This window comes from Hyaena hyaena, unplaced genomic scaffold (genome assembly GCF_003009895.1).
Source record: "Hyaena hyaena isolate Hyena2069 unplaced genomic scaffold, ASM300989v1 scaffold_280, whole genome shotgun sequence".
NCBI lineage: Eukaryota > Metazoa > Chordata > Mammalia > Carnivora > Hyaenidae > Hyaena > Hyaena hyaena.
Genome location: NW_024080912.1, coordinates 1,334,703 through 1,358,672, shown reverse-complemented (window position 1 = coordinate 1,358,672; position 23,970 = coordinate 1,334,703). Strand labels below are relative to the sequence as shown.

General features: G+C 56.9%; 1 protein-coding gene across 1 annotated transcript in view; it reads left to right on the top strand.

Annotated features, from left to right (window-relative positions):
- The first annotated feature begins 652 nt into the window (after window positions 1-652).
- CYTH4 (cytohesin 4) overlaps window positions 653-23,970 on the top strand; it is a 29,438-nt gene continuing 6,120 nt past the window's right edge. Inside the window, exons 1-8 of the mRNA XM_039246179.1 lie at window positions 653-745; window positions 8,707-8,789; window positions 11,057-11,121; window positions 12,202-12,268; window positions 13,753-13,871; window positions 15,823-15,903; window positions 16,897-17,009; window positions 18,749-18,897. Of these exons, the coding sequence (XP_039102110.1) occupies window positions 727-745; window positions 8,707-8,789; window positions 11,057-11,121; window positions 12,202-12,268; window positions 13,753-13,871; window positions 15,823-15,903; window positions 16,897-17,009; window positions 18,749-18,897 (696 nt within the window). The 5' untranslated portion in view covers window positions 653-726. The remainder of the gene's footprint in view (window positions 746-8,706; window positions 8,790-11,056; window positions 11,122-12,201; window positions 12,269-13,752; window positions 13,872-15,822; window positions 15,904-16,896; window positions 17,010-18,748; window positions 18,898-23,970) is intronic.

Sequence of the window (23,970 nt, the reverse complement as noted above, 5' to 3'; positions counted from 1 at the left end):
CAGGTGTAAAGGAGTTTCACATTTGACTGTGAGTTTCCTAGTAGCCTGAGGGAAAAGACACGCTAAACATATTGCCAATTGGTCATTAGACAGGAAAAAGCCAGACTTGTCATTCAAGGGAAGCAAAGCCTTTCCTAGCACTGAATCCATTTTCCTTTTCCCAAGAGGGGGTTGAGGAAAGATAGCTTGTAGGGTAGACTCTTGGGGGCCCAGCTGTCCAAAGTGACATTGCTAAGCAAATGGCCCATTATCCCCCATTATCCGCTGTAGAAGACTGTGTCCACCAGCACCCATCATCCTCTGCGCGTGCACGCGTGTGGGTGTGTGTATGTGTGTGCGAGTATATGTGTGCACGCACAGGGGTGTATGTGTGTGCAGGCGTGTGTATGCGTGCACATATCTGCTTCCCACTGTCTCACTTTGCTTATCCCCCAACCCTTGCCTCTCTTTGTCTCTTTTGCCTCTAAATGTCCCTCGCTCACACCCAAATATGCAAAGAGTCCCCGCTCAACGAAACTCTGCTGCCGGTTTTAGGAAGTGCTGCTGCTTCCAGAGCGTGCACCCCAGATCGCAGCAGACAGCACTTCCTCCCCACGCAGGGCTGGGCGGGGCCACCCGGAAGGGGCCTGGCGCAGCCTCGGTGACACATCTCTGCCTGCTCAGCTCGAGCAGCCGCTGGGTCAGCGGGCAGCGGGAGCGCACGCCACCCTTCCCCCGGGCTTCAGGATGGACCTGTGCCACCCAGGTAAGCACCTGGGGCCAGCCTCCCTGGGCCTCAGTCTCCTCCTCTGTAAAATGGGGAAAGGACTCCCTGCCTCGCAGGAGCTGGAAGGCATCCTTCTGTAAACAGATGTAAGACAGGTGGGAAGCGCAGAAGCCTGCAACACATGCTTACGAGCTCAGGCGAAGTGCCAAGCTGGGCTCCTGGTGCCGGGAGAGCCGTGAACAAAGCAGACCCTGTGCCTGCCCTCCGGAGCTCATGCTCTAGACGGGAGACAGACATAAAGATATGAATGTAATACGTGAGGAGGTGACAGGCAGGATGAAGGACAGTCAAGTAGGGTAAGGGACATGGGAGGGGCAGTCGAGAAGCTCTCAGGAGGTGACACCATTTGGGCAGACCTGAAGGAAGGAGGGGGTGATCCCTGTTGGTTTCTGGGGGAGGAATATTCCAGAGGGGACGAAAGACCAGTGCAAGAGAGGCTGCTGGAGTTGAAGATGATGATGTTGACAGTGGCTGTCTGGGTGGCACAGGGGCCCTGAAGCTCCTGTTTGGCTTCTAAGGGTGCGGGGTGAGGGTGGCCTTTGGGGAGGCTGAGGACACCACCTAGAGTGCCTTTGAGGGGGAGCAGCAGAGAACCGTGGCTGAGCCCCTCCCCAGGGAGCAGAGCTGCGTGTCTGGGGGAAAGAGGAGAGACATGTGCATGGTCAGTACGGAAGAGAAAGGGATGGTGCTCATTTCTGCAAGGCACAGAGAAGAGGGACAAAGTCTCTGTGTCCTGCAGCCAGAATGTCCTGGCATTGGGGCACCTGGGTGGCTCTGTCGGTTAAGCGTCTGACTTCAGCTCAGATCATGATCTCACGGTTCATGGGTTTGAGCCACGCATCAGGCTCTGTGCTGACAGCTCAGAGCCTGGAACCTGCTTCGGATTCTGTGTCTTCCTCTCTCTCTGCCCCTCCTCTGCTCGCACTCTGTCTCTCTCTCTCTTAAAAACAAATAAACATTAAAAACAAGAAAAGAAAAGAATGTCCCAGCAGTGCCTGGAAACCCAGAAGACGAGGGCTTCCAGGAGCTGTCCAGGTCCCCAAGTTCAAATGACGTCAAGCCCGCTAGCAACAGAACCCTTTCTTCAAACAAAACCTAACACAGAGAGAGATCTGACCCCGCCCACCGGGCCTCCCCTGTCCCCACAGGCTCTGGGGAACACAGTTAGAGAACCACCTGTCCCTTTCAATGGCTTTTGGGCTCTGATGGCAGGCGTCTCCCAGACTGCACAGGCTCCGCGAATATGTCTCAGGTGGAGACTAGACGACCAGGCGGGGACCCAGCGCCAAGCGGCTCCCGGCTCAAGGTTGCTTGGCAGATACAAGGTGACAGGGGACTGTGAAGTCATCCCGCCACACGCTGCCTGTCTTCACACCATTATTGTTTTCTTCTTTTGGGTCGTCACAGGCTGAGGTCCTTAAGAACAGGGATGGCTGTCCCCAGAATGAGGACGCTAAGGCTCACAGAGGGACTGCAGGAGATGACTGACTTGCTGAAAGTCAGGTGGCCAGTAAATGACAGAGCAGGGACAAGAACCGGAGAGGACAGAGAGCCGCGGGCTAGCCGGGCTGCGGGGGACAGGAGGCCAGAACGTGGGCTGCTGCTTTGCTTTAGGCTGGTGGCCCCTGGGGGTGGGGGTGGGGGATGAACTGAGTGGAGTCAACGCAGGAGGTCTCTTGGGAAATTTGAGATCTCCATGGATTGGTTCATTCATTCACTCATTCACTCACGCTGTAAATGGGCAGGGCTGGGGACAGCACCCCCAGCCCTGGGGGCAGCTGCTGGTCCAGGACACGGGGGAGCGGGAGACAAAGCCTCAGATCCTGCAGGACAATGACCCAGAGCTGATGAGGAAGCGACTCCTTCCCTGTGGGAGGGGGAGATCTGGGAAAACTTCCTGGAGGAGTCAGAGGGAGGGACGGAAGGTCACCCCCTGTTACCCAGAGCGGGTCTTAACTGAAACTCCTCCACAGCCAAGTGACTGACTTCCCCTCTCTGAGCACAGACCCCTCCCGGCCTGAGCTAGGAAGGGGGGAATGAATGGGGATTTGGAGCCACCGCCCCCCCACCCCCCACCCCCAGGCTCAGGCCCCAGCTCTGCAGCAACCTGCCAGTGGTCATGATTGGCCTTTCCCTTTTGTGGGCTCAGTTTCCCCACCCGAACGGTAGACAGGATGGTGGCCAAGGGCCCCCAGGCAGCCTCCCTCCCCGCTCCAGTGTGTTCTGCCCAGAAGCAGGTCAGGCCTCCTCCCCCCAGGGCCTGCCGGGAAGACGAGAGAGGTCCAGGCACCAAAACCTCTATGTGACCAAAGACAGCACCTTTGGGCTGGTGCAGGGAGGCCGGGGCGCTGTTAAAAATAGAGGCAGCGTGGCTCTGGGGGTGGGGAGGAAGCCACACGACGCCCACAGAGCCTCGGGGGCTGGGCTGGGGCGAGGATCAGCTCCCCCAGACTCCCGCTCCTGCCCCAGGGCCCCCCCAGGGCCCCAGGAGAGCGCCCTCCTCCTGCCCTGGAAAGGGGAAGCAGAGCCAGCTGTCCTGGAAGGGGCCTGTGAGCAGAGAGATTTCTAAAAATATGATGGGAAAGAGGAAGGACAAAGGGGAAGTAGGGAGGAGCTGGGGAGATGGCCAGGGTGGGCCCCAGGGCACTCACAGCTGGCCTGGCACGGGGCAGAGGGCAGCCACAGCCAACCGCGTTGGGGGGCGGGTGGGGGGGCGTCAGCCGTCCAAAGGCAGCCTTTGTGAGGAGGGAAAATCACAGAGCCCAGGGAAGAGTCAACAGAGGTGCCGGTGGTGGCTGTTACCATTATCATTGTGTGTTTCATCGTCATTGTTACTAAGCCCCAGCTCCAGGGGGTGGCGCCTGCGTGGCTCAGTGGGTTGAGCACCTGACTTCAGTTCAGGTCGTGAGTTTGAGCCCTGCCTTGGGCTCTCGGCTGTCGGGACAGAGCCCGCTTCGGATCCTCTGTCCCCCTCTCACGCCTGCCTTCTCTCTCTCTCTCTCTCTCAAAAATAAACACACATTAAAAGAAAATTTTTTTAATTAAATCCAACTCCCATGAGCTGCTTCGGTGCTTGAAACCCCAGCATCACCAGGCTCCGAATCAGAAGCGGCCACTCTGACACTGGTGTCCTTGCCGCCCTCCCTGAGCCTCAGTGTCCTCAGCTCTGAAATGGGGAGAAATTCCCACTTGGAAACAGACAGAAGAAGGGTTGGAAGGCCGCGTGCCTCATGTGATGGTTACAGGGTCAGGATCCGGCCAGAAGGGGCCAGGGGACTCGGGGGGTCCAGGAATGTGCCTGCCAAGCCACGAAAGAAGCTCTATGAAGAAAAAATGCAAATAAACCCCTCCCCGTGCCATCCCACTGTCCTGAGAAAACTGGCCGCCCACACCTGTGCCTCAGTTTCCCCGGCTCTAGGAAGTTGGCTTTGTTTTCTCTCTCCCACCCCTCCCTGCCACCAAAAAAAAAAAAAAAAAAAAAAAAGAGGAAAGAGGAACAGACTGCAGGCTTCATTCTCCATCTGGCCTTCATTCTCAACCATCAGCCACGGTCAGCACTTCCGTGTGTGAGAACAACCAGGGCTAGTGACTGGGGGGTTTTGATGATTTGCATGAAACTATCCGGCATCAGATGGTCAACAGGGGTGTGGCCTCGGAGTCCTAGGTGGGCCTGGGTGTGACTCCCAGCTCCAGCGCCTTCTGGCTGTGGCACCCCAGACAGGTCACTTGACTTCTCTGAGCCCCGGGTGCCTCCTCTGTAGAATGAGATCAGACACGCCTTCCTCCAGATCGGTCTTCAGGGGACACGAAGGGCCCGGACCACACAAGGCGTGGCACAAAGTAGGTGCTCACGCAGCATGCCGCCCCTTACCAGACCGCGTGGCTTGTTGTCTGAGCAAGGTCTCAGAGCTGTCCACACAGCTCCCAGGGCTGCCCAGGGGGACATGAGGGGGAGGCCCAGACACAGAACAGGAGGGCACCTGAGAGGGCAGAGGACGAGGGGGAGTGACAAGGCAGAGGGAAAGGCATTCCAGATGTGGGGAACAGCATGTGCGTGTGTGGAGAGGGCGCCCATGGGAGCAAGTGGAGGGCGTCCAGGAAGCCTCAACCCCGGGGGGCGGGGAGGAGCGGCTCAATGTCAGATGAAGATGGGGTCCTGTGTGCCCAACCGGAAGGCCCGGGAACATTCGGGGTCTCATCCCCAGGACAATGGGAGGCCGTGGGAGACGGGATTGGAGGTGCCAAGTGGCGTTAGGGAGACACGGGGACACCCTGCAGTCATCCAGGGACAAACACGCGGTCTGGGTGGGAGTGGGGCCGTGGAAACAGGAGATGGACGGGGCGTGGCGCAAGGGCGACACGAGTGTGAGAGAGGGGTGCGTGTCAACAGGCCTCCCGGGGCTCCGGCCGCCTCGGAGAGCTGCGAGATCGACTGACATAATTTATACAGAGCTGCGGGCATGAAGTGGATGTTTTTGAGCCGAAAGTCAATGGGACTTTTCCTTTGCCACCTCCCACCTCCTCCCTGGAGATGAGGCTCTCTGGGCCTGCAGAGCCCAGCGTCACAGGGACAGAAAGCAAAACTCCCAACAGGGCCACCAGAGGAAGGTGTGTGGAGCCACTCCTGATCCTTGTTGCTGGGTCCGCGCCCGTGACTCGCTGCGGACAGAACAGCATCAAATGGCCGCAGGGTTAGGTTGTATACTGCATCCTGGAGGTGGGTGCCCCACCACGCAGGACATCAGCTCCAAGCTGGCGCCTTGCTCCATCAGGCTGGGAGCTTCTGGGGGGGGTGTGTGACATTGTCCCAGAGGACCAGGGGACCCCCTGGGCGTATGCTCCTCCCACGCCTGCTCCACTGTGAAGAGGGTCCCTTGGTCCGGGGAGATATTGTGCGGTACTTGGAGTCGGCAGATCAAACACCCTGACGGCCCCTGGACAGTGGTGTGGCTGAGGCTCTGGGGGAAGGAAGGGCCACTGCTTGCCCAGACCACATGTGGCTTCGCTGGCCTTTAAGAGTAGAAGGGATCTTGTGGAAGCAAATTGCCCCCAGGTTGCTGATTGGTCTTCTAGAGAAATAGCGGGTGTCTATGGCTGACTGCAGTGGCTGTAGCTCCGGAAGCCTGGGCGAGCGACTTGTCACGTAGCCTCCACCCAGGGCCACGTGGCTACTGCATTCATGTGCAACCGTACCAGCCCTGGGCTGCCAGTGGGAGACTGGCTGATGTCACCAGCCGACTCATTCTGCCTGGTGGTGCAGGCTCTTGCCGGTGGTGGATGGTTGCTGGGGACCATTTGTGTGCTTCCCAAACGTCTTCATCCTCCATCCCTACTCCTAGGGGACCACCCACTTGCCTCTTTCCCCAGACCTCTCTCTTCCCGATCTTCCAATCTTCCTTCCTTTCCGGCCTCTGAGAAGTCAACCCATCCTCTCCCGTTCATGGTTACCCTTCAGACATAAAACTGCCAGCTATTTGAGAGCAAGGATGGGTTTCTTCCAGAATAGTGTAGAACTGCAACCCGGGACAAGCAAGCTATGGCAAAGCCCGAGCCAAGTCCAGGGAGCAAGTCAAGGAGTCTCTGATAGAGAGGAAAGGAGAGTGGGAAAGGCTGTCCATTGGAGTCAACTGGGCGCCAGAGGTGTAGTGGCTTTTGACGGTCTGGGTTGTGACATTCTCATTGGCTGCGCTGTTGCTGGGAGAGGAGGAAAGCTTCCTTCCTGCTGCAGGGGGAGTCAAGTAGTAGCTAAAACCTTTGCCGCTTGCAGGGGTGTCTCAGTTGACAAGGAGAGGTAGGGGGTGAGAGCTCCCCCTGCTGGCCTGCTACTCCATTCTAAAGGAGTACATTTCGTGAACATTCACACCATAAATGCACGTGTGTTCTTACTTCATGCCATTGTTCTGCACATGAAATGGATGACCAGGCACTCTGCCCAGAGTTCTGCCCCTCAGGAGGATTTCTCACCCCTGTCTCCCCAGGACGCCTTTGAGCAGGGTTCAGCAGCTATCTAGTGTGTATGTGACCCCAAACACTAAGCGTCCCATTCTGGAACCGGGTTCAGGTGTTTTGCTCCTTTGCCAGAAAGACCACAGAGACCTGCCCATGCCGACGTAGTGTGAGCCGAGGGACCTGGTGCCACAGCAGTGGATGACATGGGGGTCTAGGTGATCTGTTCATGGGACTTACTGGAGCCTTCTGGTTTTATGCACACTTGTTCCTCCTAAGTGGACCACCTGTGAAGGACTGCTGTTGTGCTTGCTTGACTTTATGACTTGGTGGGTCACACAGACCCATCTCAACTGTTTGACCAAGGGAATCATTATCATATACGGTTGTCACAGCATTTCAGGACCCTTCTTTGTGGGCACCCAGCTTTTCTTTCAGTCAACGGAGTCTGGGTGTGAATACTGGCTCAAGTCCAGAAACTGGGCAAAAGGTCTTGGCCTTTTATGTAGTGGCTGACCTTTGGGAGGGCCATATCCTTGGGCGAGGCAGCTCCGTTTTGCTGAGTCAAGTTCCTGGGGAAGAAACTCAACTGTGACGTCAGCAGGCGACCCCCAACCCTACCCCCCACCGCTGAGAGAAATGGTGCCTTGATCCTCAAGGGGAGAGCTGAGGGTACAACATAGCGTCCCTTATACATGTGTTGGACACTTACCACATATCGAATAGTTGCTTGATGCCTCACCATCTCAACACCCAGTTTCCATCTCAAATCCAAGATGGCAGCTCCGTCAATGGGAGGGAATGGTAGGGAGGGGGAGCTCTTAAAATTCTCTCTGCTTTCATTTGGGAGAGATAATGTCTGTCCTTGCAAAAACCTTAAAAAAAAAAAAATGACCAGCTATCCCTAAAGCTAGGACTTAAAGAGTTGGAGAAGATACAGACGGGCAGGCAGGAGCAGACATCCGAAGGCACAGGAGCAGCATAGGCAAAAGTGGGGAAGTAAGACAGAGACAGTGTGGGGACAGCGAGGAGCCCGCTAGCTAGACTGTCAGGCTCTTACTGAGAGGAGTGGAGAACAAGGCTGGCTAGGGAGGCCGGGACTGTGGAGGCCCCAGGACGAGGATGAGAACTTTTCCCTCTAAGTAGTAGAGAGTCCGTAGAGGTTTTGACCACACGAGTGTCGTGGATGGAACAGGAAGGGCTGGAGGTGGCCCAGCTGACCCCAATGTGGGAATGGTCACAGCACCTTGCACAGAATGCCAGCACACATGTGTCCCCTTTCATTCATTTCCGGGTGAGGAGAAAAGAGCCCAGGCTTTGAAGCCAGCCCAGTCAGAACCCCACTCGCGCTGAAGAGCTTGTCCTTATGAAGTCCCGCCCAGGTCCCCTCATCTCTCTGAGCCTCGGTGTCTAGAGCAGGACATGCAAACTGTCCCCCCCAAGCCAGTCTCCCCACCTTACCTAGTAGGAGTAGTATCCGGACCACCAGCCTAAAGTCTCACTCCTGGGGCTCCCTTGCAGCTAGGTGTGGTCACGTGACTATGTCTGACCAATGGCATAGGAGGCAAAACAATATACCATTCTCTGGTTGTGCAAATAAATACGCAGCTAAGTGAGCTGACCCCACGATCTGGGGAAAGCGCAAATGCAAGTTCCAAGGAAGGGGATGAAGGCCATCAGCAAGTGTTTTGAGTACCTGCTATGTGTCAGCACTTTCTAGAAGCAGAGGATGCGGTGGTGAGCATAGTTATTGAAGTGCCTGCTGTCCCGGTGCTGAGAGTCTAATGAATAGACCTGGGGTCTGTGTCCAGGGTGTACAAAGCTGGGCGGGAAGGGACTGCTTTAGAAGGGTAGTCAGGGAGGAGGTAACATCTAAGCCAAGGCCTGAGTGAAGAGGGAAGACGGCCCTGGGGAAGCAAGGGCTAGCCCAAGGGGCCGGAGCGATGGAGGGGAGGGCGGCGAGCAAGGCAGTGACCCCTGTCTTCTCTCTCCAGACCCAGCGGAGCTGAGCAGCGGGGAGACAGACGAGCTGCAGCGGATCAAATGGCACCGGAAGCAGCTTCTGGAAGATATCCAGGTGTGTGCACACTCACACGCTCACACACACACAGGTCCACGCCCGTGTCCTTTCCAACACACCCTTCAGCCACACCCACCGGCAAGCGAGCCCGCGTACGCACTCACGCACTCTCGCACTCGCTCCTGACCCCGGCCTGGTCAGAGAGCAGGGCCAGCCCAACCCCGGCCTCAGCCCCGGGCCCCGGGAGTGGGGAGGACGGGATTCCAGGGGGTTCCCTACTGCCAGGGCCCAGAGAGAACTAGGAGGGTGAGAGAGAGAAGAGGGGGGCCGATCGATTAAGCAACTCCTGTGTGCCAAGCCCCGCCTGGCGCCCTGTACGCTGATGACGTAGCAGGTTCTATTCCCACTCGTGTGGCCCCAGTCTCCTCTCATCTCCACACTGGGCCTCAGCTTCAGCCCCTCAAAAGTGCAAGTCGTTTCATCAAGATAACACCAGCGTGTGCCTGGCACTTGCCAATAACAGTCATCCTTCTAAGGCAGGTCCTGGTTCTGTGCCTGGAGTGAGCTGAGCTCAGTCTTGCCCCCGGGCCTTTGCACGCACGGTTCCCATGGCCTGGAACCCTCCCAAGCTCTCCTCATGGTGCCTCCTTCTCACTAGTTCATTCTTGGTTCAAATCCTTCCTTCTAGAGAGACGGCCCTGACCCCTCTGGCTGTGGCTGCTGGGGCCCCGCCCCGTGGCAACACACGTATACCTAAGAAAGTAGAAGATACAAAATCATTCACTCAACAAGTATTTTATGGAGACCAACTATGTGCCTTGCTCTTCCTGTACCATTACATTACATCACCTCATTACGTGAATGATCAGAGATCATTCTCTTTTTATTATAGCTGAATACCACATTCCATGGGTTTCAGGTGTACCCCATGGTGACTGGGCAAGTCTCTCCCTCACGCTGTGCCCACTACAGGGTAGCTACTCGGGTCGTTTCATTTGCCCATGGCCAACATGATCCCAGTCACACTGGACTGTGAGCTCCGTGGAAGCATGGGTTGGTCTTGCCCAACACCACACCCCCACCTCAACAGTCAACGCATAGTAGGTGCTCAATGAATATTGGCAAGTGAACTGCCATTTTATTTGTGGGGAAGCCATTCGGTGACTCGGCCAAGGGCATTTGGACAGAGGCTGCCTGGGCTCAGGTGCTGCCCCTGGGGGTCCCAGACAAGCCCAGGGACCACTCTCATCCCTCAGATTCCAGGGGAAGGTGAGGGGGGGCTAGGGTGCATTTTAGGGGCTGCCGCTCCCCTGTCTGCCCCGTGGTTGTGGCTGGCCTAATTAGGGGGTCCTCTGCCCCTGGGCACCCCCTGCAGGGTCAAGACAAAAAAGACTTGAAGGGAGCAGGGAGGGCACAGACTTGGAACCTGGCGCTGGGCACTCCCCTCTTCTGTGCACCTCAGCGCCCTCTTCTGTAAATTTCACCAGGATTGCAAGGTCCCCGAGAAGAGAGCCTGTGCCATCTGGTACCCCAGTGTCCCTTAATACCGGGCACATAGTAGGCCCTGAGGGGAGAGTGAGTGACAGAGTGAATGGATGGGGGAGGGAAGCCAGAGAGGAGCTGGGGCCTCGTCCTCAGGTGGGAATCCGTTCCTCGTGGCTAGAGAGGCAGGAGAGAGCCACAGAAGGAGCTGGGGAGGGGCAGGCTCCAAGCTATGCTTCCGGAAGCTGGCAGCTGGGTGTAGGAGGGCCTGTCTGATGGGCTTGGCTAGAGGGCAGGAGACTTCACAGCTGCAGAGGGGGGATGGGAAGGCCGGAAGTCAAGTGGCGCAAAGGGTAGGGCCTTGAGGGCCATGTCCCCCAAGACAGGAGCCCATGGGGAATTGGGCATCAACAGGCAATAGGCTGGCTTGGGATTTGGAGGCTAAGAGGCACGTGGAAAATGGAAGGGGGTGCCTGGGAGACGCGGTGGGTCAAGCGTCTGACTCTTGATCTCAGCTCGGGTCATGATCTTGCGGTTTGTGAGTTCTAGCCCTGCATCAGGGTCTGCGCTGATGGTGCGGAGCCTGCTTGGGATTCTGGCTCTCCTTCTCTCTTCCCCTCCCCCACCCGCGCTCTCTAAATAAATAAACAGACAAACATTAAAAATTTAAAAAGAGAAAGAGAAGCATCGAGGACAGGGACCTGTCAAGGGTAGGGTAGCAGTGGTCTGGGGTCACGCCCAGGGGTGAGGGTAGTGAGGGTCGGGAAAGCCTTTCCGCCCCAGCTTCTGTCCCTGACTGTCCCTCCCTGTCCCTCCCTGTCGCACCCCCTGCCGCCCCACAGAAGCTGAAGGATGAGATCGCAGATGTGTTTGCCCAGATTGATTGCTTCGAGACTGCAGAGGAGAGGTGAGGGGCCAGGCCAGGGGACCCTGGGAAGCATGTCACGTACTGGGAATGAGCGTGAGGGAGCCCAGGGGTCATACCCGGGCCTGGGGCCCTGGCGAAATCCGGGCTCAGCCTGGAAGAAGAGGCAGCAGGGAGGGCCTGAGACTCCATCTCGTGGTCTGGGCTGGTCCTTCCTTCTAACAGCCCCCCTCTCTGGGGAGACACTCCCCATCCCCACCCCCTCCACCGGAAGTTTCTTCCAACCCACGCTGACCCAAGCCCTTGATCGGTCGCTGGCCAGGAGCATCATGGGAACGGCTAGGAAAAGGAGAGCTCAGTTCTGTGACCTGGGGCTCATCCCCGCCCCTCCCTGGGCCTCAGTTTCCCCACTTGTGGGGAATAAGAAGGTTGGGCGCTAAATAATCCCCTGAGGCCCCAGGCACTGACGTCTACATATTCGTCTCAGGAAATCGCCCCCCTGGCCCTGCCTCCCCTTGATCTCTGATCACCTTTCTAGCCCCACGCACAAACGCACGTAGGCACGCACGTGCATGCACGCGGCTGCCCTGCATCTCCGGGTCCCCTGTTCCAGCCCCACCACCAACATAACATTCCCAGAGCACCTGCCACCAAGCTGTTTGAAGCTCTTTAACCTCTCAGCCATGCTGGGAAGCAGGTGAAGGTGCCATCCCCATCTTCCAGATGGGGAAACTGAGGCCCAGGGAGATGAAGTGATTCACCTTCTGCGGCTCAGCTGGCAGAGGGGCAGAGCGGGATTCACACCAGGGGTCGGGCTCCAAAGACTGTGCCCCCACCCCCACCCTCCCTGTTATCCTGCACCCATGTCGAGCACAGGGCCCCTCTATGTGCTGGGCCCATGGGAACAGCCTGATTAGGTAGCTCTGGGAGGGGCCTGGACCCTGTATTTCTCATGTTCTCCTAGGCGATCCCAATGCAGGGTGTGAGGACCACACTTCGAGGCCCTTTGAGGCCCTTGGGGAATATTGGCCGTAGCTGAGGAAAGCATCTTTGGGGATCGGGGATGGGGGGGCAGGCCCTGGGGTCCTGGGGTGGCCCAGGCTGACATCGTCTCGTCTGCAGCCGGATGGCCCAGAAAGAGAAGGAGCTATGCATTGGGCGTAAGAAGTTCAACATGGACCCCATGAAGGTAGGCAGTTGTGGGGGGCTCAGGTGGTCGTGGGGTCGGGGGCGCTGTTGTTTCCCCCAACTGACGATCGCCCACCTTCGAGGTGAGAAAGCCGAGGCCCAGCAGAGCTCAGCACCTTGTCCAGTGTCCCACAGCCTGCCACGGCTCAAGTGCTCTGTCGCCCCGTGGCACAGCATGAGGTAGGAGCCAGGAGGGTGTGGCCACGTTTTATGAGGTCCACGGATGTGGACTCTGCTGGCTGAGTTTCTGCTTCCTCCTTTGTAAGTAGGTCTCTGGACAGTGGGGCCCCTTAGATTCTGGGGTTCAGTCTCCAGAAGCATCTTCCAGCCTCTCTGCTGGGGGGCAGCCAGTCTGGGGGCGCTGGCATGGAGTGCGGGGGCTCAAGGCTGCCACCGCTCTTGTCCCTCCCCCCACCCCCACCCTGCCCCTCCCTCCGCTGTCCTCAGAGCAACCCCAGCCCCACCTCTCACCCAGCTAGGTGACAGTCAGCTCCCTTCCTGCCTGAACAAAGACGAGGAGGAAGCCACAGGCTGACACATGGAGGGAGGGTCAGGGCCCTCAAGGGGTCCCTGGAAATTTACTGCTCTGGCTGTGAGAAGGTTGTCTCTTCCCCATCAGCAGTGACACAGGCTCACAGTATCACGCACCCATTTACCTTCCATAGCCGCGGGAATCGGACCCCTGCCCCAACCACACAGAACACACACACACACACACACACACACACTAGCTCATACTCACACCAGAGCACCTGGGATGGGCCACTGAGGGCCCCCCAGGACCCTCTGCCTGTTATGAGAGCCCCCCACAACCCACACCCCATCGTTCCCCCAAGAGGGACAGGGACACACAGGAGCCCTCACAGAAAACCAGAGACCGACCTTTCAAATTCCCAAAATTCAAAGGACAAGATTCTGAACGGCTGGGTCGTGAGGCGTGTGTGATATTGTCAAAACCAGAAAAGCAGGTTTCGCATTGAAAGGGAAGGAAGCTCTGTCTCCCTCTGAATGGTGGGACACGGCAATTTCCTCTCCTTTCGATTTAGCTGGGTTTTTTCTAATGTTTTATACAATGGACATAGATTACTTGTGCGGAAAAGAAAATGAAACCCTATTTTTAAATATATGAATATTAAGGGGACAAAAGAAATGGCTGAATCATAGAATCTTAAAATTATAAATTCATGGAATCATTGAACCATATAATTAGTGTCAGACCAAAGGGGACCCAGGGAGTGCATGGCACGAACCTGGCCCGCTGCAGGATGCTATCTCTCTTTGCATGCCGCCGTTGATGGGGACCTCACCACCTTCCAATGGCAGCTTCTGTTAAGGAGGGAACAGTCTGTGTCGATGGCAGAATGCCAGGCCCCAGTGCCCCACAGCCTGTCCCACGGTCTGGCCACGGGGACCCCTCTCTTCCTCCACTCAGGCCAGCTGCTGGGGGGTGGGGTGCTGATCATGGGCTCCGTGTACCACCTCCAGGGTATCCAGTATCTCACTGAGCACAAACTGCTGAACCCCGACGTCCAGGACATCGCCCAGTTTCTGTACAAGGGCGACGGCCTCAACAAGACAGCCATCGGCACGTACTTGGGGGAGAGGTAAGGTGGCGCGTGGCCTTAGGAACATAGGGAATGAGTGTGTGCACAGGTGTGTGTGTGTGCGTGTGCAGGTAAGTGAATGAGCGAATTATGTTAGGGAAGTCATAACTCCTGGAGTGTCAGAGGGCTAACGGATCACTCCCCTCCACCTTCTGAACCAAAGTCTGCCTGCGTGCCTTCCTCCATTCAGTTATTTGTTCAACAAATAGATATTTTTTTGTATCAGCTATGCATCAGGCAGTGTCAAATCCCTGGATTTATGCTAGTGACCAAGACAAAACAAAACTTCTGCCCTCGGGGAGGTACATTCTAGTGAGAAAGACAGATCCCCAAATATGCAAAATATGTTAGAAAGTGTCAAGTTCTTTGGAATGCAAATAAGGCAGGGAAGGGCAATGAGAAACACTGAGAAGCGAAGGTCAAGGGCTGTGACTTTATTTTTATTTATTTATTTATTTTTTGCCTCCTTGGATCACAAACTTTATCTTTTTTATTTTATCTTTTTGCAAATAGTTTATTGTCAAGTTGGTTTCCATATAACACCAAGTGCTCATCCCCACAAGTGCCCTCCTCCATGCCCATCTCCCCTCCCCCCATCCATCAGTCCTCAGTTTGTTCTCAACATTCAAGAGTCTCTCATGGTTTGCCTCCCTCCCCCTCCCCCACCATTTCCCCCCTTCTTCTCCCCCATGGTCCTCTGTTAAGTTCCTCCTAATCCTCCTATACGTGCAAACATATGGTAGCTGTCCTTCTCTGCCTGACTTATTTCGCTCAGCATAACACCCTCAAGGTCCATCCATGTTGCTACACGTGGCCAGATTTCATTCTTTCTCATTGCCGTGGAGTATTCCATGGTATAGATAAACCACATCTTCTTGATCCATTCGTCCATTGATGGACACTCAGGCTCTTTCCATGTTTTGGCTATTGTGGAGAGTGCTGCTATGAACATTGGGGTACCTGTGCTCCTATGCCTCAGCATTTCTGTATCCCTTGGGTAAATCCCTAGCAGAGCTATTGCTGGGTCCTAGGGGAGTTCTATTGTTAGTTTCCTGAGGAACCTCCACACTGTTTTCCAGAGGGGCTGCACCAGTTTACATTCCCACCAACAGTGTAGGAGGGTGCAAGGGCTGTGATTTTAAATACTGTGAATACGAAGGGTCTCATAGAGAAAGTGATCTTTGACACTTAAAGGTGAGCAGTGAAAGACATCTGGGGGAAGAGCATTCCAGACAAAGGGGACAGCCTATGCAAAGGCCCTGGGGCAGAAGCATGCTCAAGGAATGGCAGCCTGGTGAGATGAGGAGAGACCAAGGGAGGGAAGGCGTAGTAGGTGAGGAGGTGGGGTTCCACGGGAGGCTCTGGGCAGAGGAGGGGGGAGAAAGGACCCCTCTGGCTGTTGGGAGGGGCAAGTGGGCTTTAAGGGACCAGGGAAGAGCTGGACCAGCAGCCCTTTGGCTCCCGGGTGGACATGTTCCTTCTTCTGAGAGGGCAGGGGATGCAAGAAAGGCAGAACTTCCTGATTTGCGCTGGGAAGAAGGAAGTGACAGGCGTAGGCATGGTTCTCTTCATTTTACAGCCAAGGACCCTGGGGCTCCGGGAGTCCAGTGGCCAGAGTAGGGTCATCGAGGCAGAAGTGACAGAGGAAGGATTTGACGCAGGGCAGGCTGCTCCAAAGCCAGAGCGCCCCCTCCCCCCCCCTCGGGTGAGAGCCATGCTGGTGATCCGTGGGGGACTGGGAGTGCTCCCACGTGAGGACATGCGTGTGCCCATTCGGGGTGGAGGGACGTGCGCTCAGACAGATGTGAGCACACCAGACGGTGGGTGGATGCGGAAGGACGACTTGGCTCCGCTCCTCCCCCGCCCCCCCAAGCCCCGCCCCGCCCCCCTCGAGCAGTCAGGTGCCAGCAAGTTCCCAAGTGCCTGTGCCCCCCCTTCCCGCTCTCTCCAGGGATCCCTTCAACCTGCAGGTCCTCCAGGCCTTCGTGGACTGCCATGAATTTGCCAACCTCAACCTCGTGCAGGCCCTCAGGTGAGCGGTCCGGAGGGCGGGGACCCCGGCTCGGGGGGTGGCAGGGCTTGGGGGGGCGGCACCCCTGAAACACAGCATCGGGAGCGAAGACGGGAGCGTAAGCAGCAGAGATGAATTACTGACAGTACCCGCCGCCGGGAACAGCGTCTGGCTTGTCACAGCCCCTGATCCTGGTGTGGCTACAGGACGTGCTTGTAGTGTGGGAAAGTCACACACACACACACACACACACACACACACACACACTCAAAACTCCCTGTGCCTCAGTTTCTTCATCTGTAAATGGGAACAATAACCGTCCCCAAAGTCATAAGGTTGTGACGAGTAAAGGAGGAAATGCTTCGAATTGGCTCAGCGAGTCTAGCTGCTTAGGGGGTAATGCTTGGAACCTCAGCTCCCGAAGAGGGTATTTGATCTGGGCTTTGAAGGATGATCAGGAGTTTGCCAGGCAGGGAAGGAAGAAGCCGCCAGGCTCCGAGCACTGTGGCCTTCCCTGCGGTTCCGCTGTTCTTTAAGGGAGTGGGACTGGGGGCGTGGGAGTCTCCAATATTCATCCATTTGTTCATTCATTCATTCTTTCACTCCTTCCTGGGCAGTCCTGGGGATCCCCCCACCCTGGGGCCTGTGTGAGACCCAGCAGGCGATGTGGGGGGAATGGCCCCCTGAGAACGGGAAGCCCAGCCAGGGGAAGGCGCTTGCAGATGGGTCCCCAGCCAGATCCAGGGCAGACAGAGGCCCTCCTGGGCTGAGGCGGAGGGGCCACAAATGGTTCTGGGCCCCACCCGGGCAGAGGGAGCGCCCCCCACAGCTCTGATACTTGGAAAGAAAAGGCACCCCCCCCCATGACCCTACTTGACCGGGGCAGACAGCTCCCCTTGACAGGGTAAAGACTCTGAGGCTTAGAGAGACAGAGCAGCTTATCTGAGGTCCCCCACACACCGCGCCCCGAGATTCCCACCCACCCCATGGCCCACAGCCCCATTCCTCCCCCAGACAGTTCCTGTGGAGCTTCCGGCTGCCGGGCGAGGCCCAGAAGATCGACCGCATGATGGAGACTTTTGCCACCCGATACTGTCTCTGCAACCCGGGCGTCTTCCAGTCCACAGGTGCCACTGTGGGATGGGACCTAGGGCTCCAGGCCCCCTTGGGAGCCACGGGCACAAATCCTCCTTCCCGGGCGCCATGGGCACCCCACCCCTTCCGGTTTCCCCCAAGCACCCAGACCCCGGGAGCCCACCTTTCTTCACGAGCCTTCAATGAGTGCCCACTCTGCCAAGCTCTCTGCTGCTGGGGGCTTGTCAGGGCCTGGTCCTTGGGAGAGGAGGCAGGAAGTCGTGGCACAGACCTCCCCCCCCCCCCCCCCCCCCAGTCTGGTGACAGGAAGTCAGTGTATCCAAGATGGCTTCCCAGAGGCAGCGGCTTTAAAGGATGCATGGCAGTTCTGCAGGAGGTCAGGGGGAGAAAGGGCCTCTTGGGGCAGGAGTTTCATCTGAGGCAAGACCAGAAGCATGAAACACGCTGTGCGGGATGTAGGGAGCACTAGGGAGCACGGGTGTAGAGCAAGATCTCAGCACAGATGTGCACGCCATACCACCGCCACCCTTCCCCCGCAGGATGGGCAAGAAAGCATGAGAGCAGGCCTGTCCCGCCTCCTTCTCTGCACCTGAACTTGCCAGAACACCAATAGCGAATTCCATTAATTGAGGACTACCCGCACAAAGTCATCTGATCCTTGTATCCGCTGCCCGAGGCCAGCAACCTCCCCTTCTCTGCATAGAACACAGACTCCGAGAAGCCATGTGGCTTGTCCACGCCGTGTGCCCGTGGTCAGGTCCTACAGCACACTTGCCTTACCTCGTAGCCAACACAACTTGGGGACGTGCTGGTTTACACACGCAGCACTCCGCGGGCACACGATAAAGACTTGCAGAAAGGAAAGAATGTTAAAGCGCCCCATCTGAACCGCAGTCCAAGTACCTCATTGGATGACCATGGGCACGTAACTTAACTCCCTCGAGCCTCAGTCTCCATCTCTGGAAAATGGGGTTAGAAACAATGCTCGCCTCGCAGGGCTGTTAGAGGGATGCAGAGCTTAGCACCGGGCAAGCACCAGAACCTGCTAGGTGGTTCCATGAGGTGCCACTGTTTTTGGAGGTAGAATCGTTGATGTTCTAGAACATGAAGATACTTCAGGTTAGACCTCCTCCTGTCACCAGTGCGGGGGGGGGGGTGCTGAAGCTCAAGGAGGTCAGCTACCTTCCCAAGTCCCACCCAAGAGAGTTGGTTGCACAGCTGGACTCTGGACCCGGGACTAAAAACCCCCAGGGAGCCGCCCTCCCTCATGCCCCACCCAGGCTCGCCCCCAAGCCCAGGAAAGTCTGAACAAGGGAACAGGAGCTCAGGGGACCCCAGGAGCCCGCAAGGCCCACAAGATTGTGGCGCAGAACGTGACTAAGCCTTGAACAGTGTGGCCAACAGTAGGAGTTCAGGAGGCAGAGAACAGAGTGGGCAGGCAGCTGAAAGTAGAAGATTGAAATTCGAAGCAAAGGGAAAGGGAAAGGGAAAGGCAGGCCCGGCAGGGGGGCCCTGCTGGAGCAGAAGTGCAGAGGTGGGAAGGGAAGGGCATAGGGGGGTGCGGGGGGAGCCTCAGGAGCTGGCAGCTGAAGTTTGTTTGGAGCAGGCAGGCCAGGAAGAGTAGAGAGGAGGCAAGGCCTCGAATGCCAAGCCAGGACAGCGCAGACCTTTGGGGACTGAGATGGCCGATGACGGGCCCCTTGAAGGGGTCAGGGGCAGAGGAGGGGAGAGTGGCCAGGGCCAGGACTCTGACCGCTGTCCCATCTCGCAGACACCTGCTACGTCCTGTCCTTCTCCATCATCATGCTCAACACCAGCCTCCACAACCCCAATGTCCGGGACAGGCCACCCTTTGAACGTTTTGTGTCTATGAACCGCGGCATCAATGGCGGCGGGGACCTGCCTGAGGAGCAGCTACGGGTAAGAGGGGCACTGCCCGACCTATCCAGTCCCCAGGCCACTGCAGGGGGAAGCTGTGCCGGGATGGGCCCCCCAGCCTGGTGACTGTCGGGAGATAGGCATTCCTGAGTGGCCCCCTTCTTAAGGGGGAGGTCTGATATGGACCACCCAGGAGGTCCTCCCAGACTTCATCGTCTGGGGGATTCTGGGCACCCATCATTCATACCTTCTAGAAAGGTGCCTCATGCAACTCAGACGTAGTGCTTGGAATCCCGGATTCTGAGACTCTCGGCCTATCAGAGAGGAAAATCCTCAGCCTCTGCTAAAACCCTTCCCTCCTTCAGAGAGGAGGAAACTGAGGTCTTCCGCAAGGCGATCTGAGAGCCGAGCAGAACCCAGGCCTCCTGTCTCTTCATCAGACGGTCCCCCGACCCTTGCCACAAGGCACCAGGCCCTGCGCCCGGCATGGGGCCCCCACGGATGAATCAACCACAGGCCCTGCCCAGGCCTGGTTCAGGGTCTGGTGGGAAGATGATACATATGTGGATTGTAGCCCTGTGTGGTCCATGCTGTCCTAACTATGAGAACACAGAGGACACCGCTACCACTCTCCTGGGGGCAGGGTGAGGGTGCCCTTGGGGGACTTCACAGAGGAGAGGACTTTTGAACTGGGCGTTGACGGTTGAATAGGAGTTTTCGCAGAGGGAAGCAGACGAAGGACATTCCATGAAGGGGAAGCAGCCAGGCCCCAAGGCCGGCCTAGCTGGGAAAGGCAGAAATGCCCAGAGTGGCTGGGTGGGGTGTGGATTTGTACGGACAGGGGCAGGTGGCAAGCTGAGGCCAGAGCACCCAAGGCTTTGAATGACAGCCTCGGGAGTCTGCCCATTTGCTCTGATTCACACGGAGTGAGGAACGGCTTTGTAAACACAGGAGTGAGATTCAGAGCCCGGTGCAGCAAAAATGAATCGGCAGTTCATTTCCAGGACTAAAGATGCCCCAGTCACCTCCCTGTGAGAGCCTGGCAGGAGGGGAGGAAAGGGCGTGAACCCCACCCTCCCAGCTTAGCACCTTGCGAACCACCAGCCGCAGAAGCCTGGAGGGAACCCTGGGTCTGGAAGGACCCTGGTGCCCCTCTGTGTTCGAGAACTGCCACACCGTTAGCCCACCACCCTCCTCGGTCCCCAGAGGAGAAAGTTTATCACGAGGAAAGGGAAGAGCCACCACACAGATCGAGGGCTTCAGTGCTGGTTAGAGCTCAAGTCAAATCCCATCTCCTCTGTTTGCCTGCCGGTAACCTTGGGGAATGACTCACCCTCTCCCAGCCACCATTCTCTCAACCAGAACAGGGATAATGACGCCTGCGTCACAGAGCTGCTGCTGTGAGTAGCAATTTATAAAAACGTAAAGGGCACAGCCCATGCCAAGTACGTAGCCCAGGCTCTAAATGGTGCTTTGTGTCACCATTAAGAATAATTAATAATAATTTTAAAACCCCAGCACTGAGCAGAATGCCCAAAATACAAAATCACTTGGAAATGGGTAACTCATCTCATTGCGGCACTCTCGGGGCACGAAGCTGAGCACACCTTGTCTGGCACGTAGTGAGTTAATGACACGCCTGGCAGCCAAGTTATTGTGGAGCCCCCCCCCCGCCCCCCCCACGCAAGCCCCATACCGCACCTCCCTCCTTAAGTACTGTCCTCAACTCGAGCCTTTTGTTAATCACAATGCTCTACATTTGTATAGAGCTTATAACTTTCTTCTCTTAGGGATTTAGGGTCTATTGTGTCAGTGGCGCTTACACTCTCTGCCTGGGAGGTTTGGGAAGGGCTCATTATCCTCCTTGGCGGCTGAGAGAGGCAGGCACAGAGGAGGGGTGAGGGGAACCGAGCCACATCCGAGTCCCGGCTCACCCACTCTCTGGTTGTGTGACATTTGGGAAGTGGCTTGACCTCTCTGAGCTTCCCAGCTCATAGGATTAGTGTAGAAATGTAAGGAATTTAGCAAAGTGCTTGTGTAGTGAAGAGTGGCTAATTAATCCAGAAGCTTCCCAGGGTGCAAAGAGAACCACATGGCCCTGGTCCTTGCTGTTCAGGGCTTTTACCACAGAAGTTTAGGGTGCTGTGTGGGTCGGGGGGCATCTGCCTGCCTTCTCGCTGCCCCTCTTCCCTATATGCAAAGCAAGAGCTCAGCTTTAAGCACCTTTCAGATATTCAAAGTTGGCCACTTAGGGGAAGGATTCCGCACAATAGTACTGGAGCTTGGCCCTGGTGAGTGAGGACACCGTCACGTCACGCTTTTAAGTGACCTGATTTATGAAATTAACACAGGTACATTACCTGAAGCGAGGATCCCCACCACCCCACCCCCACCCCCCAAGAGCACACAGACCACGAGAGTGCGCGGCTGGGCAAGGCTTTGGAGAGGTGCACTGTGGGAGGCAGGGGACAGGGGGGCCAAGCCCTTGTCCTGGCTGTCCCGATAGGAACAGGGCCCAATGCCCGAGAGACTCCGAGCAGAGGTACAGGGTGTGGACTCGGGACGGGAGATCAAATCCCAGCTCTGCCCTATGGCCGTGTGACTTGGGGCGCGAGCCTCAGTTTCTTCATCTGCAATATGGGCACATGCCACTGCCTTCAGGTCGCTCTCCTGAGAAGCAGAGTTAATGTGCTTCAGGCTCCTGGCACTTGGCAGGTGTCCAAGAAATGCCAAGAAGGGAACCACTCACCTCGAGAGAGCTGCCCAGAGAGGGAACTCAAGTCGGGGGGCTGGGAGGACAGTGGCCAAGAAGGAGGGCTCTCTGGCCTCCAGCTCTCTCATGTTGCAAGTGGAGAAACTGAGGCTCAGGCAGGGGAATAGGGTCCGAGTTCAGGGTCTCTTCTGCTGTGGGAAGCCCCGGACCTCCTGGGTCCTTGTCCAAGCATCTCCATCAGGACTGACCATCTCCGGGGGCCCAGTTCTAGCCACTTTGTGTTCTCATTAAGTTCTCCTGGCAACGTTCAGCAGCGCCATTCCCACTGCATAGCAAAGGAAACTGCCCTCCAAGAGAGGTAGGGGGCCAAGGGTCTCATAGTTTGGGAGGAGACCAGATTTGAACCCACGTCTGTCAGACTCCAGGGTCCTTCCTTCTGCAGAGACCTGAAAGCAAGATTTGGGGCCGGAAGACTTGGTTGTGTATTTCCCAGCTTCCCGGCCAAAGGAATCACAACTCGTGTGATAGAAGAGATCAGGGATTGATCTGTCGGCTTCAGGTTCAGCTAGATCCAGGTGCTCAGTCAGGGCTCTCCGTCTCTCAGCACCCTTCTCCCCCACGTTGGCTTCCCCCTCACAAAGGTTCTCTTCAAGCTGCAGCAGAGATGGCCCGGGCAGCTCCAGGGATCTCTCTTGCTGAGCAGGGAACACCCAAGTCCCAGAATGGCTGACGTGGGTCACATGTCCTCCCTGAACCAGTCACTGTGGCCGGCAGGAGGAAATGTTCTGATTGTCCAGACGGGAGTCGTTTCCTCCCTCCTAGAGCCTGGGGCAGTGGGGGCAGTGGGTGTCTACCCCTCCCGGCACCCCAGACAGAAAGTGTATGCGCCTGGGGGTCCCCAGAGGAGAAGAAGGGGTGGAGGGAGACGGGTGCCAGCAAAACCACAGCAAAAGCGGCCGTTGTCCTTCTAATCTCGTCCACCCAGCCAGGCCCCGGCCATCAGCACAGCGCAGGGGTGTTTACTTAAGGCAGAGGGCTGGTGTTTACAAGGTACAGGAAACGCAGTTTCCTTTGTGGGGGCAGAATGTGCAAGCCGACGTTTGTGGGCATCGCGGAGGCTGAGGCCCCCCGTCGGCCTCCCCACAGCCCCCTGGGCCTCCCCAACGTCTGTCCAACAGCTTTGCTGATGGGGCCTTTCTGCTGCTGGCCCTTGTTCGATCAGCCAGCACCACTTGGGAACTCTCAGGGCCCCGGCAAGAAGGACAACAGTGCTTCCCAGCTATGCTAGGGGTGCAGGGGCTCCGAAAAAGAGAGAGTGGTCCCTGCTCTTCCCCACCCTCCACCTCCCACCCACAGCCGGGCTGAGCCAGGGACGCTAGAGTCCATCAGAAGACACGGCCATCAAGCCCAGGAAAACCTGCTTCCGGTGGGGGTGTAACGCGCCCCCCCGCCCCCGAGCCATCAGGTCAGAAAAGACCCGTTTAAAAACCAGCAAACACCGTTTCTAAAACTTTGGGGGAACCGCACAGGGCTTGTGAGATTTTTCACTTAAAATCTCAAGGAAGCCATCTGAACAGCCGTGCGTACAGATGTAACAGAAGGAAATGGCTTCATTACCTTCGAGCTGATGGAGACCGGGCATTGTGTCTGGTTTTCACAAGCAGAAACCGTTTAGAATGTTTTCGCAAACACTTGGAGAATATGGGCAGGTTGATCCTGGAACACAGTGGCCCATGGCAGGGGTTTCAACACACACAGGGATGATCTCCGGTGTGGACATCCACTACTCATCCACAGTGGGGTCTCAGTCCTGCCTTGCATACCTCCAGTGATGAGGAACTCATTCCCAGCCAAGGCTGCTCCATCCGTATTGCAGCCACTCTAGCTGCTAGGAGGGCCTGCGTGGAGAATTGCACTATGTTTTCTGGGAGCTCCCACCCCTGCGATCACAGCCCACCCAGAACAGGTCTCTGCCCTCGAGAGCCGAGTCTGCCATCTCACCTTGAGTCTCTCCTTGGGCCAAGCCTTTTGACATTGGCAGTTGATCCTTAACTCCCTGGTGGCTCCTCTGTGTCCCCCTAACCAGGGTACACCTGGAAGTCTTTCTCACTGCAGCTAAGCCGGGGGGGTGGGGCTCTCCCCTCGTGGATGTTGCCCAAGGAGGCCCTGACCCTGACTGTTCTGCCCCAGTGTGTATCTGTATGTGTCTGAGTGAGTGAGTGTGTGTGTGTGTGTGTGTGTGTGTGCACGCGCATGCGCGCACGGGACATAAGATCCCAGCTGAGTGTCCTTGGATGTAACGCCTTCAGGAAGGAGTCTCTGACTCCTTCATCTGACCCATGAGAGCAGCTCTGGGCGGTTGGGTGAAGGCAGTGGCTATACTCCTACCTCCCCTTCACTTT